Raw genomic sequence first — 12,201 nt, 5'->3', positions numbered from 1 at the left:
ACATAGAGAATTATATGGCTAAATATGGCAAATATTATGAGAAACAAATATGTGAATTCAGAAGTGGGAAAATGAGTTTCAGTGTGAGGCATTTGTAGGGCTTTATGGGTAAAGTCTTTTCACGTGGACTATAAATACAAGTCAGATTATCAACAGGAGTTATTTCTGCCAATTCTACCCTTAACTTGTGAAAATCCAATTGGTCCTCCAGGGAACCTGCAATCAGAATCATCATGAGTCCTACTGTTAACTCCCAGGGATATATATCTAGATGACTGGGAGGAAAAAATGGCCCATATTGCTGATAGATACCTTTAGCACCCAATCTCATCCCTGTTCAGGATAAAATCAGGGCTGGCAGTGGAAACTGATGGCACCAGGTACATAATTTTCACATAATGGAATTGTGCTAATGATCATTGGCATTAGTTATTTATGGCTCTATAACAATTACTAGCACATTTACCAGCTTAAAACAACATACACTTCCTGTCTCACACAGTGTCTGAGGGTAAGTAATTGAGGAGCTGCTTAGCTGGGCGTTTGTGAATTAGAGACTCACATAAAGTGGAGTCTAGCTGTTGGCTAGGTCCCCGTCATCTGAAGACTTGGGTGGGCTTGGAGGATCTTTTTCCAGGCTTCTACTGGAAGCCTCAATTCTTCACTATGTAGGCCTCCTGAAGAAAAAAATGCTTGAATGAGTAATGAGGCGGGGGGGGGGGTTTCAATATCTTTTCTTGTTTGTTCGTATCGGGGATCGAACTCGGGATCTTGCACTTGCAAGGCAGGTGCTGGAACCACTGAGCTAAATCCCTGGCCCTCAATGTCTTTTATAACTTAATCTTAGAAGAGACATGCCACAACTTCTGTCACATTCTATTGGTACAATGTGAAAGGAGACAGCACAAGGGTATGAATGATCCTGGAGGATTACCATTGCAGCCCTTATTTGTCATGCTCTAGGATAGACAGGAGTGAAAACAGTAGTGGCCATGAAGTTTTGACACAGACCTCTTTGCTATCACTGCCTTCGGGAGGCTAGAAAGACCCTGCGGTTCCTTGGAAGTGGTATTTATGGCGACAAGAGCAGGCCTGCATCTGGGCATTGGGTGACAGCTGATGAAAGAACTCAAAAAGACTGACTTCCTTCTCCTGGCTTAGGATTCCTCATTTTTGTGTTTTACTGCGTGATGAAGGAGAGTGTGCGGGAGCAGTGGCACATACACCTCCGTTGTGGGTGGTTGCACCTGGATAACTTTTCTGGTAAGTGTGGGTAAGGTTTTGAATTTTACACATTATACAAAGCTGACCAGATTCACCTATCTGAGTTTATACAGCATCAGTATCAATGTATAGTCTGTTTCTAGGCCGTGGAAATGATTTGTGCTTTTGTGCCAAGGTGAATAAAGTTAAATGAAGAATGACTTGGGCTATATTTGAACCTAGTGGAGCTTTTATTTTGGCCCAAATTCCTTGGATAGCTTGTTTTCTTTGTTTTTTAAAATTTTATTTTAGTTTATTAGTATATGTGTATAGTACATACTATTTACATTCCTCCTGGGAAATTGGCAGATGTACATAACACATCTTAATTATTTTTCCTCTGCTTTTCCTTCCCTCTCTACCCCCTCCAGCCATCTCTTGGTCCCTTTCCTTTTTTTGTACATGTTTGCAGTACATAATGTTTACCTTCCACATGTGGAGTACACAACACATCCCAATGCCTTTTTTTATCCCCTAACACTACCTTCCTTCCCTGCTCCTTCCATCTCTTTCACCTTCCCGTTTGAGAAAGATCTCTCTCCCTATTTCCTCTTATCTATCTTTTATTTTGCTCTTTAATTTTTACTCCGAGTCTCTCATATAAGAGAAACCAAGTGATGTTTAAGCTTGTGTGTCTGATTTATTTCACTTAACATTATGATCTCAAGGTGCATCCAGTTTCCTACAGATGATGCAAGTTTATCCTTCTGCATAGCACAGTAGTACTTCTCTGTATGTAAATACCACATTTTCTTTATCCATTCATCTGCTAATGGAAATATAGGCTGGTTCCAAGATTTAGTTATTATGAATCGTGCTGCTATAAACATGGGTATGCATGTATCACTGTAATGTGATGCCTTTAAATCTTTTGGGAAGATACCTAAAAAGGGAATAGCTGAGCCAAATGGAATTTCTAGTTTCCAATTTTAGAGGACTCTCCATACTGATTTCCACAGTGGTTGCATTGGTTTACCTTCCCACTAATAGTGTAGAAGGGTTCCTTTTTTCCTGCAGCCTCACCAGCATTTGTTATTATTTGATTTCTTGATGATGACCATTCTTTCTGGGGTAAGGTGGAATCTCAGTGTTGTTCTAATTTGAATTTCTCTAATGGTCAACAATGTTGAGAATTTCTTCATATATTTATTGGCCATTTGTGCTTCCTCTTCTGTGAAGTATCTAATCGTTTCACATGCCCATTTTTTGATTGGGTCATTTATTTGAGGAGGTCACATTTTTGAGGTCCTTATAGATTCTGGATATGAGTCTTCTGTTTGAGGATTCTCTGGCAAATGTTTTTAATGTTCTGTTGCTCGTCTTTTCATTCTGTTGGTTGATTCTTTTGCTGTACAGAAGCTGTTTTTTAGAAGCTTTTTAATTTGATATGATCCCATTTGTTTATTCTCAGTACTATTTCCTGTGCAACTGAGGTTCTGTTCAGAAAGTCCGCCTATACCTATAACTTCAAGAGTTTTACCTGTTTTGTCTACCATCAGATTAAGTGTTTCTGGTTTAACATTTAGTTTTTTGAACTATTTTGATTTTAGTTTAATACACGTTGAGTGATATGGGTCTAGATTCAATCTTCTGCCTGTGGACAGCCAGTTGTCCCAGCACCATGTATTAAAGAGGCTCTCTTTCCTCCAGTGTGTGTTTTGGCCCCTTTGTCAAAGATCAAATAGTGGAATGTACTTGCAGTTGTTTCTGAATCTTCCATGCTGTTCCATTGATCCTCATGTCTGTTTTTGTTCCAATACCATCCTGTTTTTATCACAGTACCTTTGTAATATAATTTCAGGTTCAGTATGGGGATGCCTCCTGCTTTGCTCTTTTTACCCAGAATTGCTTTGGATATTTTCGATTTCTTTTGATTCTATATGAATTTTAGGTTTGTTTTCTCCAGTTCTGTGAGGAATGCTGTTGAAGTTTTGATTGAAGTTGAATGAATTAAATCTGTATAATAGTTTTGGAAGTATAGCCATTTTAGCTATATGGGTTCTGCCTATCCTGGAACAGGAAATATCTTTCCATTTTCGGATGACCTCTTTAATTTCCTTTATTCAGAGTACTATAATTTTCATTGTAGAGGTCTTTCACTTCCTTAGGTTAATTCCTAAGTATGTAATTTGTTTTGGTGCTGTCATAAATGGTATTTTTTCCTAATTTCTTTCTCAGTGGGTTCATTTTTAGTGTGCAGGAACGCTATTGGTTTTTGTGTGTTGCTTTTGTATCCTGCTACATCACTGAATTTGGTTATTAATTCTAAGAGTCTTTTGGTGGATTTTTTTTGGATCTTCTATGTAGAGGATCATGTCATCTGTCAATAATGATAATTTGAACTTCTTCCTTTCCTATCATATCACTTTTATTTCTTTTTCTTGTCTAATTGCTCTTGTAAAATTTTTTTTTTTTGGTACAGGGGATTGAACTCAGGACCTTGCACATGTGAGGCAGGCGCGGTGCTGCTGAGCTAAATCCCTGACTCTCTTGTTAATATTTTGAGTACTCTGATGAACAGGAGTGGTGATAGTGGACATCCTTGTCTTGTTCCTGACTTTAGAGGGAAAGCTTTCAGTTTCTCCCCATTTAATACAATGTTGGCAGTAGGTTTGCCCAAAATGGCTTTTATCAGATTGGAATAAGATCCTTCTATATTTATTTTCTTCAGTGTTTCTGACATGAAAGAATGTCAGATTTTGTCGAAGGCCTTTTCTGTGTCTATTGAGATGATTGTGTAATTTTTGTCCTTTTGTTTATATGATATATAACATTTATTGATTTGCATATGTTGAACCATCCCTGCATCCCTCCTGAGATGAAGCCTACTTGGCCATGGTGTATGATCTTTTTGATGATGCACTGCATTCTGTTTACCAGTATCTTGTTGAGGATTTTTGCATCTATATTCACTAAAGAGATTGGTCTATAGTTCTCTTTTCTGATTGGAGCCTTATCTGATTTGGAATCAGTTTAATGGTAGCTTCCAGGCATGACTTTGGGAGTAGGCCTTTCCTTTCAGTTGCATTAAAGAGCTTGAGGAGCATTGGTATTAGAACTCAGCAGTGAACCTCTCCAGACCTGGGCTTTTCTTAGTTGGTAGGTTATTTATTGCTACTTCAACTTAATTGATTATTATTGGATTATTCAGGGTTTCAAAATCTTCTTGGTTCAGTTTTGGTAATTTATATGTATCTAGGAATCTATCCATTTCTTCTAACTTCTCCAATTCATTGACATACAGGTTTACAAAATAGTTGTTAATAATTTTTTTTTTCCTTTGGTACCTGGGATTGAACTCCGGTCCTTGTTCTTGCAAGGCAGGCGCTGGAACCACTGAGCTAAATCCCCGGCCCAATAATGTTTTTTATTTCAGTAGACTCTGCTGTGATTTCTCCTTTTACATACCTAATTGCATTTGTATGGGTCTTTTCTCTCCTTTTTTGGTTAAATTGTCTAAGAGTTTGTCCATTTTGTTTAGTTTTTTCAAAGAACCAACTCTTAGATTCATTAATTCTTTGTATTTTTTGTCTCAATTTTATTGATTTTTGCTCTGCTTTTAAAAATTTCCTTCCTTACACTAGCTTTGGGTTTGGATTATTCTTGCTTTTTGGGACCTTGAAGTGCATTGTTAGGTTATTTATTTGGGCTTGCTTTGTTTTTGTGATGTGGGCATTTGCAGCTATAAATTTCCCTCTTGGGACCGCTTTCCTTGTGTCCCATAAGTTCTGCTATGTTGCATTGGCATTGCCATTTAGTTCCAGAAACTGTCTTATTTCTTCCTTGATTTTTTCTGTAACCAATTGTTTAGTTAATATATTGTTTAGTTTTTATGCATTTTCATAATTTCTGTTTTCTTTTGTTCTTGATTTGTAATTTCATTGTAATATAGCCTGATAACATGTATGATATAATTTCAGTTCATTTATATTTACTTGAGTTTGATTTATTGGCTAGTATGTGGTCTATTTTGGAGAAAGTTCAATGTACAGCTGAGAAAAATATGTATTCTTTTGTTGTTGGATGGAACACTGTATATATCTATTAAGTCCATTTTTGAAGGTTTTCTTCAATTCTGATATTACTTTGTTGATTTTTTTTCTCTAATAGATGTGTTTGTTTTTGATAGTGGGGTATTGAGGGCTCCCACTATAATTGTGTTTATGTTTATCTGATATTTTATGTCTAGTAGCACTTGTTTTATGAAGTTGGGTGGACCTTTATTTGGTGCATATTTGTTAATAATTGCTACGTCTTCCTGTTAGATCCCTTAACCAACGTATAGTGACCTTCATTGCCTCTTATGATCAATTTTGGCTTGAAGTCTACTATGTCTGAATATAAAATAGCCACACATGCTTTTTTATCTGGTTTCTATTGCATATAGTATTGTTTTCCATCCTTTGATTTATAGTCTATGAGATTCTTTTTGGGTCAAATGTGTTTCTTTTATATAGCATACCATTGGATTTTGTTTCTTGATTCATTTTGCCTGTCTGTTTTTTGATTGGGAAATTGAAATCATGCATATTGAGAGTTATTACTGATAGCTATTACCTATTCCTATACTTGCCTTAATTTTCTGTTGTTGATTTCCTTGTCTTTCCCTTCTACTTAACTGCTCACCCTAACTGGTTTTATTCATTCTATTAGATCTTTTGTCATTTTACTTTCATTGTTTCTTTCTAGGGTATCCATGAGAATTTTTTGGAGTGCTGGCTGGGTGGTCATGAATTTCTTTTGTGCTCTTTATCATGAAAGTATCTTATTTCTCCATCAATTTCAACAGAAAGTTTTGTAGAATAAGTTCCCCCGAATTAGAAATTGTTTTCTTTTAGGGCTTGAGACACTTCACTGTAGGCCCTTCTTGCCTTTGAGTTTTGTGTTGAGAAGTCCGCTGTAATTCTAATGGGTTTTCCTTTATAAGCAATCCATTGCTTTTCTCCAATCACTTTTTTGTTGTTGTTAAATTCTTTTATTGGTACATTTTAGGTATACAACACAATTACATCTCTCATTGGGAATAGTACCTTTACATAATGCATCTTGGTTCTTATTTTTTCCCCATTCCTAGCCCTCCCTTCACCCCCTCCACCCTTCCCTATTTACAAAGACTTTATTTCCATTTTTTCCATTTCTCATCATTTTTCCTTTCCCTTCTTTCCTTTCCCCTGCCCCTCCCACTACCCCTACCCCTTTGGACCTTTTCTTCCTATTTTGCATTATCGATTATTCATTCTAATCATTGGTACATTTTAGGTATACAATATAATGACATTCATCATTGGAAATTTGCACCTTTACATAATTTCTCTTGGTTCTTATTTTTCACCCTTGCCCAGCCCTCCCTTCAACCCCTCCAGTCCTCCCTATTTACAAAGATTTTGTTCCTATTTTTCCATTTTCTCATATTAATCCCATTCCCTTCTATCCTTTCCTCTAGCCCTCCCACTTCCTTCCCCTTTGCCCCTTTTCTTCCTATTTCACATTACCTATTATACATTTTAGTCCTTATTTACACTTTCAGTTTCTCACACCAGAGAAACTATTCGGTATTTGTACATGTGTGTCCTATTTATTTCACTTAAGAGTATTGCTTCAATGTGCATCCACTTAGCTATAACCACTTTTAAGATTCTGTTTGTGTGTTGCACTTCTGGAATTTTGACTATAATGTGTTGTGGAGAGGTTCTTTTCTGATTGTTGCTATTTGGGTTTTATATGCCTCACTTATCTATATGTTAAATTCTTTTATTTGAAAAATTTTTGTCTATTACTTCAGTAAACAGGTATTTTATACCATTTGTGCTATCTTCTCATTTTTCACTGATTCCAATTAATCTTAGATTAGTCTTCTTGGCATCATCTAGGACCAATTGGATCCATTTTTCATGTTCTCTTGTTTTGAAGGTATCTCTCATTAATTTGTCATTGAACACAGTCCTGTCTTAGGTTCTGAGACTCTGTTTTTACATTGGTCAACTGTGCTGCCTAAACTTTCAATAGAATTTTTAATCTCCTGAATTTCTATTTGGAGTCCTTTTATGGACTCTAAATATTTTCTATGTGGATCATACATGTTTTGCATAATTTTGCTTAGCTCTTCTATCTTTTTATTAGTGTAATATTTAGACTCACTGATGATTTTGTTTACTTGGCCAAATATCTTTTTTTGTGTGTGCTGGGGATCGAACTCGGGTCCTTGTGCTTGCGGGGCAGGCTGTGGAACCACTGAGCTAAATCCCCAGCCCTTGGCCAAATATCTTATTAGGTATATCTTCTGTAAGCTTTTCAACTGCCTTATTGAACTGTTTTGTTATCTTTCTTGGTACCATTTCCAATAATTCAGGTGTGAGGCTTTTGACTTTCTCCCTTTCAATGCTCCACGAGTCAGCTTTGGGGCAGTTGGGAGTTTCTGGAGGAATTTTGTTGGCTTGTCTTCTAAAGCTGCTATTTTTGTTTGTTTGTTTTGTATTGAAGCTTGTGAGCTTATTGTAGCGGAAAGTTTTCTTTCTAGAGGGGAGACATCTTTAGTTAATGTCTACTTTTCAGTGATGTGCTCTGGGCATGGCTAACAGCTGGCCTTTGCCTCTGTCCCGGGATCCAACCCCATCCTTTTATTACTTCAAATGGGAGGTTGCACTGTGCTTGGCTCAGTACCCTGTTCGAAAGGCATGGGCTATAGTATTGTTAATGACCTCAAGGAGATCTAGATATTTGGATCTCAAGAAAACCAATTAACAGCAGCAGCTATGTCTCCTTGGCTATAGTAATAAAAGCAGTATCAATTATAGCATTAATATAAACTGAACATTGACAAATCCAAAGGGCTGATAAAGTACCACCCCTGTCTACAAAAGAGATCTATTATAATATGAAGACCAAGACAGGTCAAATATTGAATTATAGTAAATATCTACTAAGTGGAACAACTTTACCTCTACTAACAATAAGATAGTATTCAACAGCAATAGCATAAAGTTAACTATTTATCTAGAGATATATAAAGCTTAATAGTTATACTAGTAAAAGTGGAAAGTATAGGGAACTGGAGAATGGAAAAAGCAAAATTTGAAAATTTAATTGATGGGGTATGCAAATGAGGACAGAAAAGTAAGATATAGTGTCCTCTTGAGGAGTAGAAGGAAATTAATGATAGAGAATGGTCATTGGAAAGAATAAACAAAAACAATAAGAAAAACCATAAAGAGAAAAAACAGACAATAGAAAAATAAGAAAGGGAAAAATATTGGAAGGGGAAAATACAATAGGCAAAAAAAGAATGTAAGTGGATGAAAAACCTCAAACTCCAAAAAAGCCAATGAAACAAAGATAAAAATAATACAAAATAGAAAAATCAAAAAAAGATTTAGTCAAAGAAAAAATTTCTATGTTATTGAATGAGTGGTTTCGTTCCATGATATGCAGTGTTGGGATCCAGCCAGGCGTGATTTTCTTTGCCTAGCTTTGAGGCCTAGAGTTCTTTGAGATGCACCCCTTGCAATAGAGGTCCCTCCTTATGTTTCACCCAGACTGTGGTAACTGTTCAAGCCAAGATATCTCCTTGCTCCTATTGGAAGATGGATGGAGAACATGATCATCCCCCTGTTTTCTGCTCGATGTAGGTCTCAAGGTAGGGGTTTGAGTGGGCTGTTGGACTTTCTGTAGACAGTCGTGAGGTCTGGTTGCTCCCTTCTCTCCCCAGGTGTTGTTCTCGATCAGGATCAAGTTGGTTGGTTTGTCTTTCCCTCTGCTGCTCCTTGCCATGCTCCCCTGTGGTCCAGGTGCCACTCCTCTGGCATGGGGCACTGCTCCACTAGCATGGGTCTGCTCTCTCACATGGGGATGGGACCAGATAGATTTTTTTCCCGTGTCACCTCACCTTTGATTCAATCAAAAGAACATTGATTGATTCCCTACTGTGTTTCAGGCTCTGGGTCTCAGAGACATCTGGCCAGTAGCCAATAGTAGGTTGAGTCAATGTGAAAAGCAAGGAGTGGTGGAGGCCATGGAGAGAACACACCAGCATTCCTAAGTTGTCTGGCTGGTATACAGTCTGGACAGCCCTACTGATGGCCCTCTCTGCAAAGTGGATGATTTAGTGAACTCTAATGGTACCTCTTAACACTGGTGCTTCCCTTGAGAAGGTCTTCAATATCAAACAGTTCATCCATCCAATTCAGGCACCTTTACTCAGTTTCAATACAAAGCCCAGTCTGTTTCCTTTAAGGAAAGGCAGTGTTTCAACTACAAGAGTCTGTAAGTAGTACCAAGGTTCCCCTCCTTTATGCTGGGTATATCAGTAACATGCTGGTCTTTATACTGTAGTGAAAGCAGGTATCCTTGGGAAGGGCACTGGCTATTCCTGGACCACATATGACAGGCCAAACTTACCTCTCATGACTTCGCAGAAGGTGACTCCCAGAATGAACTAACTCTGCACATTGAGCTTGATATTTTTAACAAGATTATTGAAGCATAATTTACATATCATAAAGTTCACTCATTTTAAGTATAGAATTTGATGAGTTTTGTATTTGTAACATTTTTGGTGTCATTTCAGATGGGAGCAACAGATGTGGGATAAATGTTGGGTATAAACAAGAGCAACTGAAGAAGACCTTTGAGCACAAATTGTTGACGCCATCCCTCCAGTCAACTGCAACTAGCTCCACTCTCAAATCTTTAGGCTCTGGACAAGGCACTCCTTCAGAAATAAGCTTCTGAAATGGTGAGAAAAAAATGTTGTGTTGCCTACACTTACAAGGCAGAGATACTGAATTAATGTGAACAATACCTCCCTCTCAAAACCAAATGCACTTGTGTACACACAAACACACCAGTGCCTGCACACACACATCTAGGCTCATTCTTGTCTGAGCTATTATTAATTATCTTTGGTTGGCTTTCTTTATTTTAAAATCATATGGTGTTTTAATTGTATTTTTTTTACTTTATTAGTGTCTATTTATAGTACATAACAGTGATGCTGCTTTTGGTAAATTGGTACACTTATATAAAATATCTTCACAATTTTTCATTCCTTTATTCCTCTCTCGCTTTCTTAAAGACCAAAGTCAACTGCCTCATTGACTTGTACTTTTTTTTAATTATGGTTGATGCAAAAACCATTTCTTTTTTTCAGGACTGAAGCAATCTTCAAACAGCATGGTGGGTTAAAAAAATGCCAAACTTGGAGTCAAAGAGCTTTGGCTCAAGTCCTAACTTTATCACTGACTCTGTGATCTCAGGCACTTCACTTCCCTGCTTAGAGCTACATTCTCTCTATCTTTAATAAAAGAGGGCTAGAATTGATACTCTCCAAGTGGCCTATCAACTTCAAGCCTGAGTGAGGCAAAAGTATCTTTCCAGTTAAGGCTGTTTGATTAGTGTAAGGAGTTGCTCAGTCTCCATCTTTCCATATGGGGAAGTTAGTGATATACATGAAAAAAAAAAAAAACTTTCCCTGGCCACAACCACCATCTATTGGATTAGCCAACTAATTTGTAGATATGTTTTAGTGCTTATATGAAGGCACTGGGGAGCCATGGCATAGAGAAGGCCTAGGTTGTGGAAGCTCCTTAGTAGATACTAGTTGGGGATGATTTGGAAGTATCATTTTTGTAAAGGGTTTAAGTCATATTGGTTTGTCTACTATCCCTGGCATATACCATTTCATTAGCAAGCACACAGCCCAAATATGTATATTTTTTCCAGAGAAGCAGTAACAAATATGTGTCAAAGATTTTAATGTTGTACTAAGCAGTAGATGTTGGAGAGCCAAGGGACTGGGGCTAGTCTCGAAGATCTCGTGAGTTGTAGCTATAACTCAGCCAGTGGAGCAAGTCGAGAGCCACAGTTTCTAAAACTGAAATCTGGATGCTATCATCAGATTTGTGGCAGCCAGAAGCTTGGTTCCATTAACTCAGAATGAAGCATCATGCTTTCTGTACCACCAGACACTCTCAACCTGGAGAAACAACCAAACTGTCAGTATAAGAACCGTAAATCTACAGGGGATATTAGATATGTTTATTCCTCTTCCTGAGAGCCTCCATGGCCATTCATTTGGCCATGAATATCCTCCCCTAGGTTTAGATTAAGGTCAGTAACACTGCCAGCTATTCACAATGCAGGAAGAACATACAAACTTGTTGCTTAGGCAGTGCTGTCAGAATGAATTAATTCACCTCAGATTTATATTAAGCTATGCAAAGGAAGCAGCACAACCTTCACTTCCTTTCTAATTATTCATTCCATCACTTGACACAATTTTCTTATGCTTCCAGTATATGCAAAGTTCTTAATGCCCCAGCTGAAAATGTTCTTTTTTTTTCTTTAATGCTGATGACTTTGATGAAGATCCCTACTCTTCATCTTCCTTGAGTTGCAAAGTTATGCCTAATTGTGTAAGAAGAATATTACCTGCAGAAATCAAAGTGAATTTCATTCAACAACAAGAATTTCTTTTCAATCTGTCTCAGCAGAGATGCCTGCCGCCCCCCACCCCTGGATTGGAGAAAATGTTGAATTTCTGAAACAATCTGCTCCAACCTCATATTCTAAGTATTGTTTTGGAAGGAAAAGAATGAGATAATATTTAGTGAATATTAAAATCAAATAATCCTTCTATTCACTTTCACAGTTTCTTTTTTTTTGGTAAGATCACAGCCTATATGTTACCCCATGGGAGAAAGGTCTATACATGGAGGTTTTGTTTCAAAAACTCTAAGTGTACACATCTTAGAAGAAAAACAAAACCAAGACAAAGGATCTTACTGCTTTGTCCTTGAAACCAAACAATTACAGGTGGCCAAAATCTCAGGATCCCCACTGGCCTGACAGTTACAGGAGAAGTAAGTAGGAAGAGCCACAAGGTTATACTTTTTGGGAAAAAAAATCGTCCTGTTTGCCTGTCACAACAAAGTTCCCCAAATC

The 12,201-nt window shown here is 37.4% G+C and overlaps 1 protein-coding gene across 1 annotated transcript in view; it reads left to right on the top strand.

Moving 5' to 3' along the window:
• The window catches only part of Adgrg4 (adhesion G protein-coupled receptor G4), a 113,751-nt gene extending 103,758 nt beyond the window's left edge, over positions 1–9,993 (top strand). The window contains exons 21-22 of the mRNA XM_087202093.1: positions 1,162–1,263; positions 9,827–9,993. Coding sequence (XP_087058219.1) covers positions 1,162–1,263; positions 9,827–9,990 — 266 coding nt within the window. The 3' untranslated portion in view covers positions 9,991–9,993. The remainder of the gene's footprint in view (positions 1–1,161; positions 1,264–9,826) is intronic.
• The last annotated feature ends 2,208 nt before the right edge of the window (positions 9,994–12,201 follow it).

Source organism: Heterocephalus glaber, unplaced genomic scaffold (assembly GCF_053883595.1).
Source record: "Heterocephalus glaber isolate CG9 unplaced genomic scaffold, H.glaber_assembly_v1.0 deba00001764, whole genome shotgun sequence".
NCBI classification, from domain to species: domain Eukaryota; kingdom Metazoa; phylum Chordata; class Mammalia; order Rodentia; family Bathyergidae; genus Heterocephalus; species Heterocephalus glaber.
The sequence above is the reverse complement of the archived record's forward strand: the minus strand, read 5'-3'. Positions and strand labels throughout refer to the sequence as shown.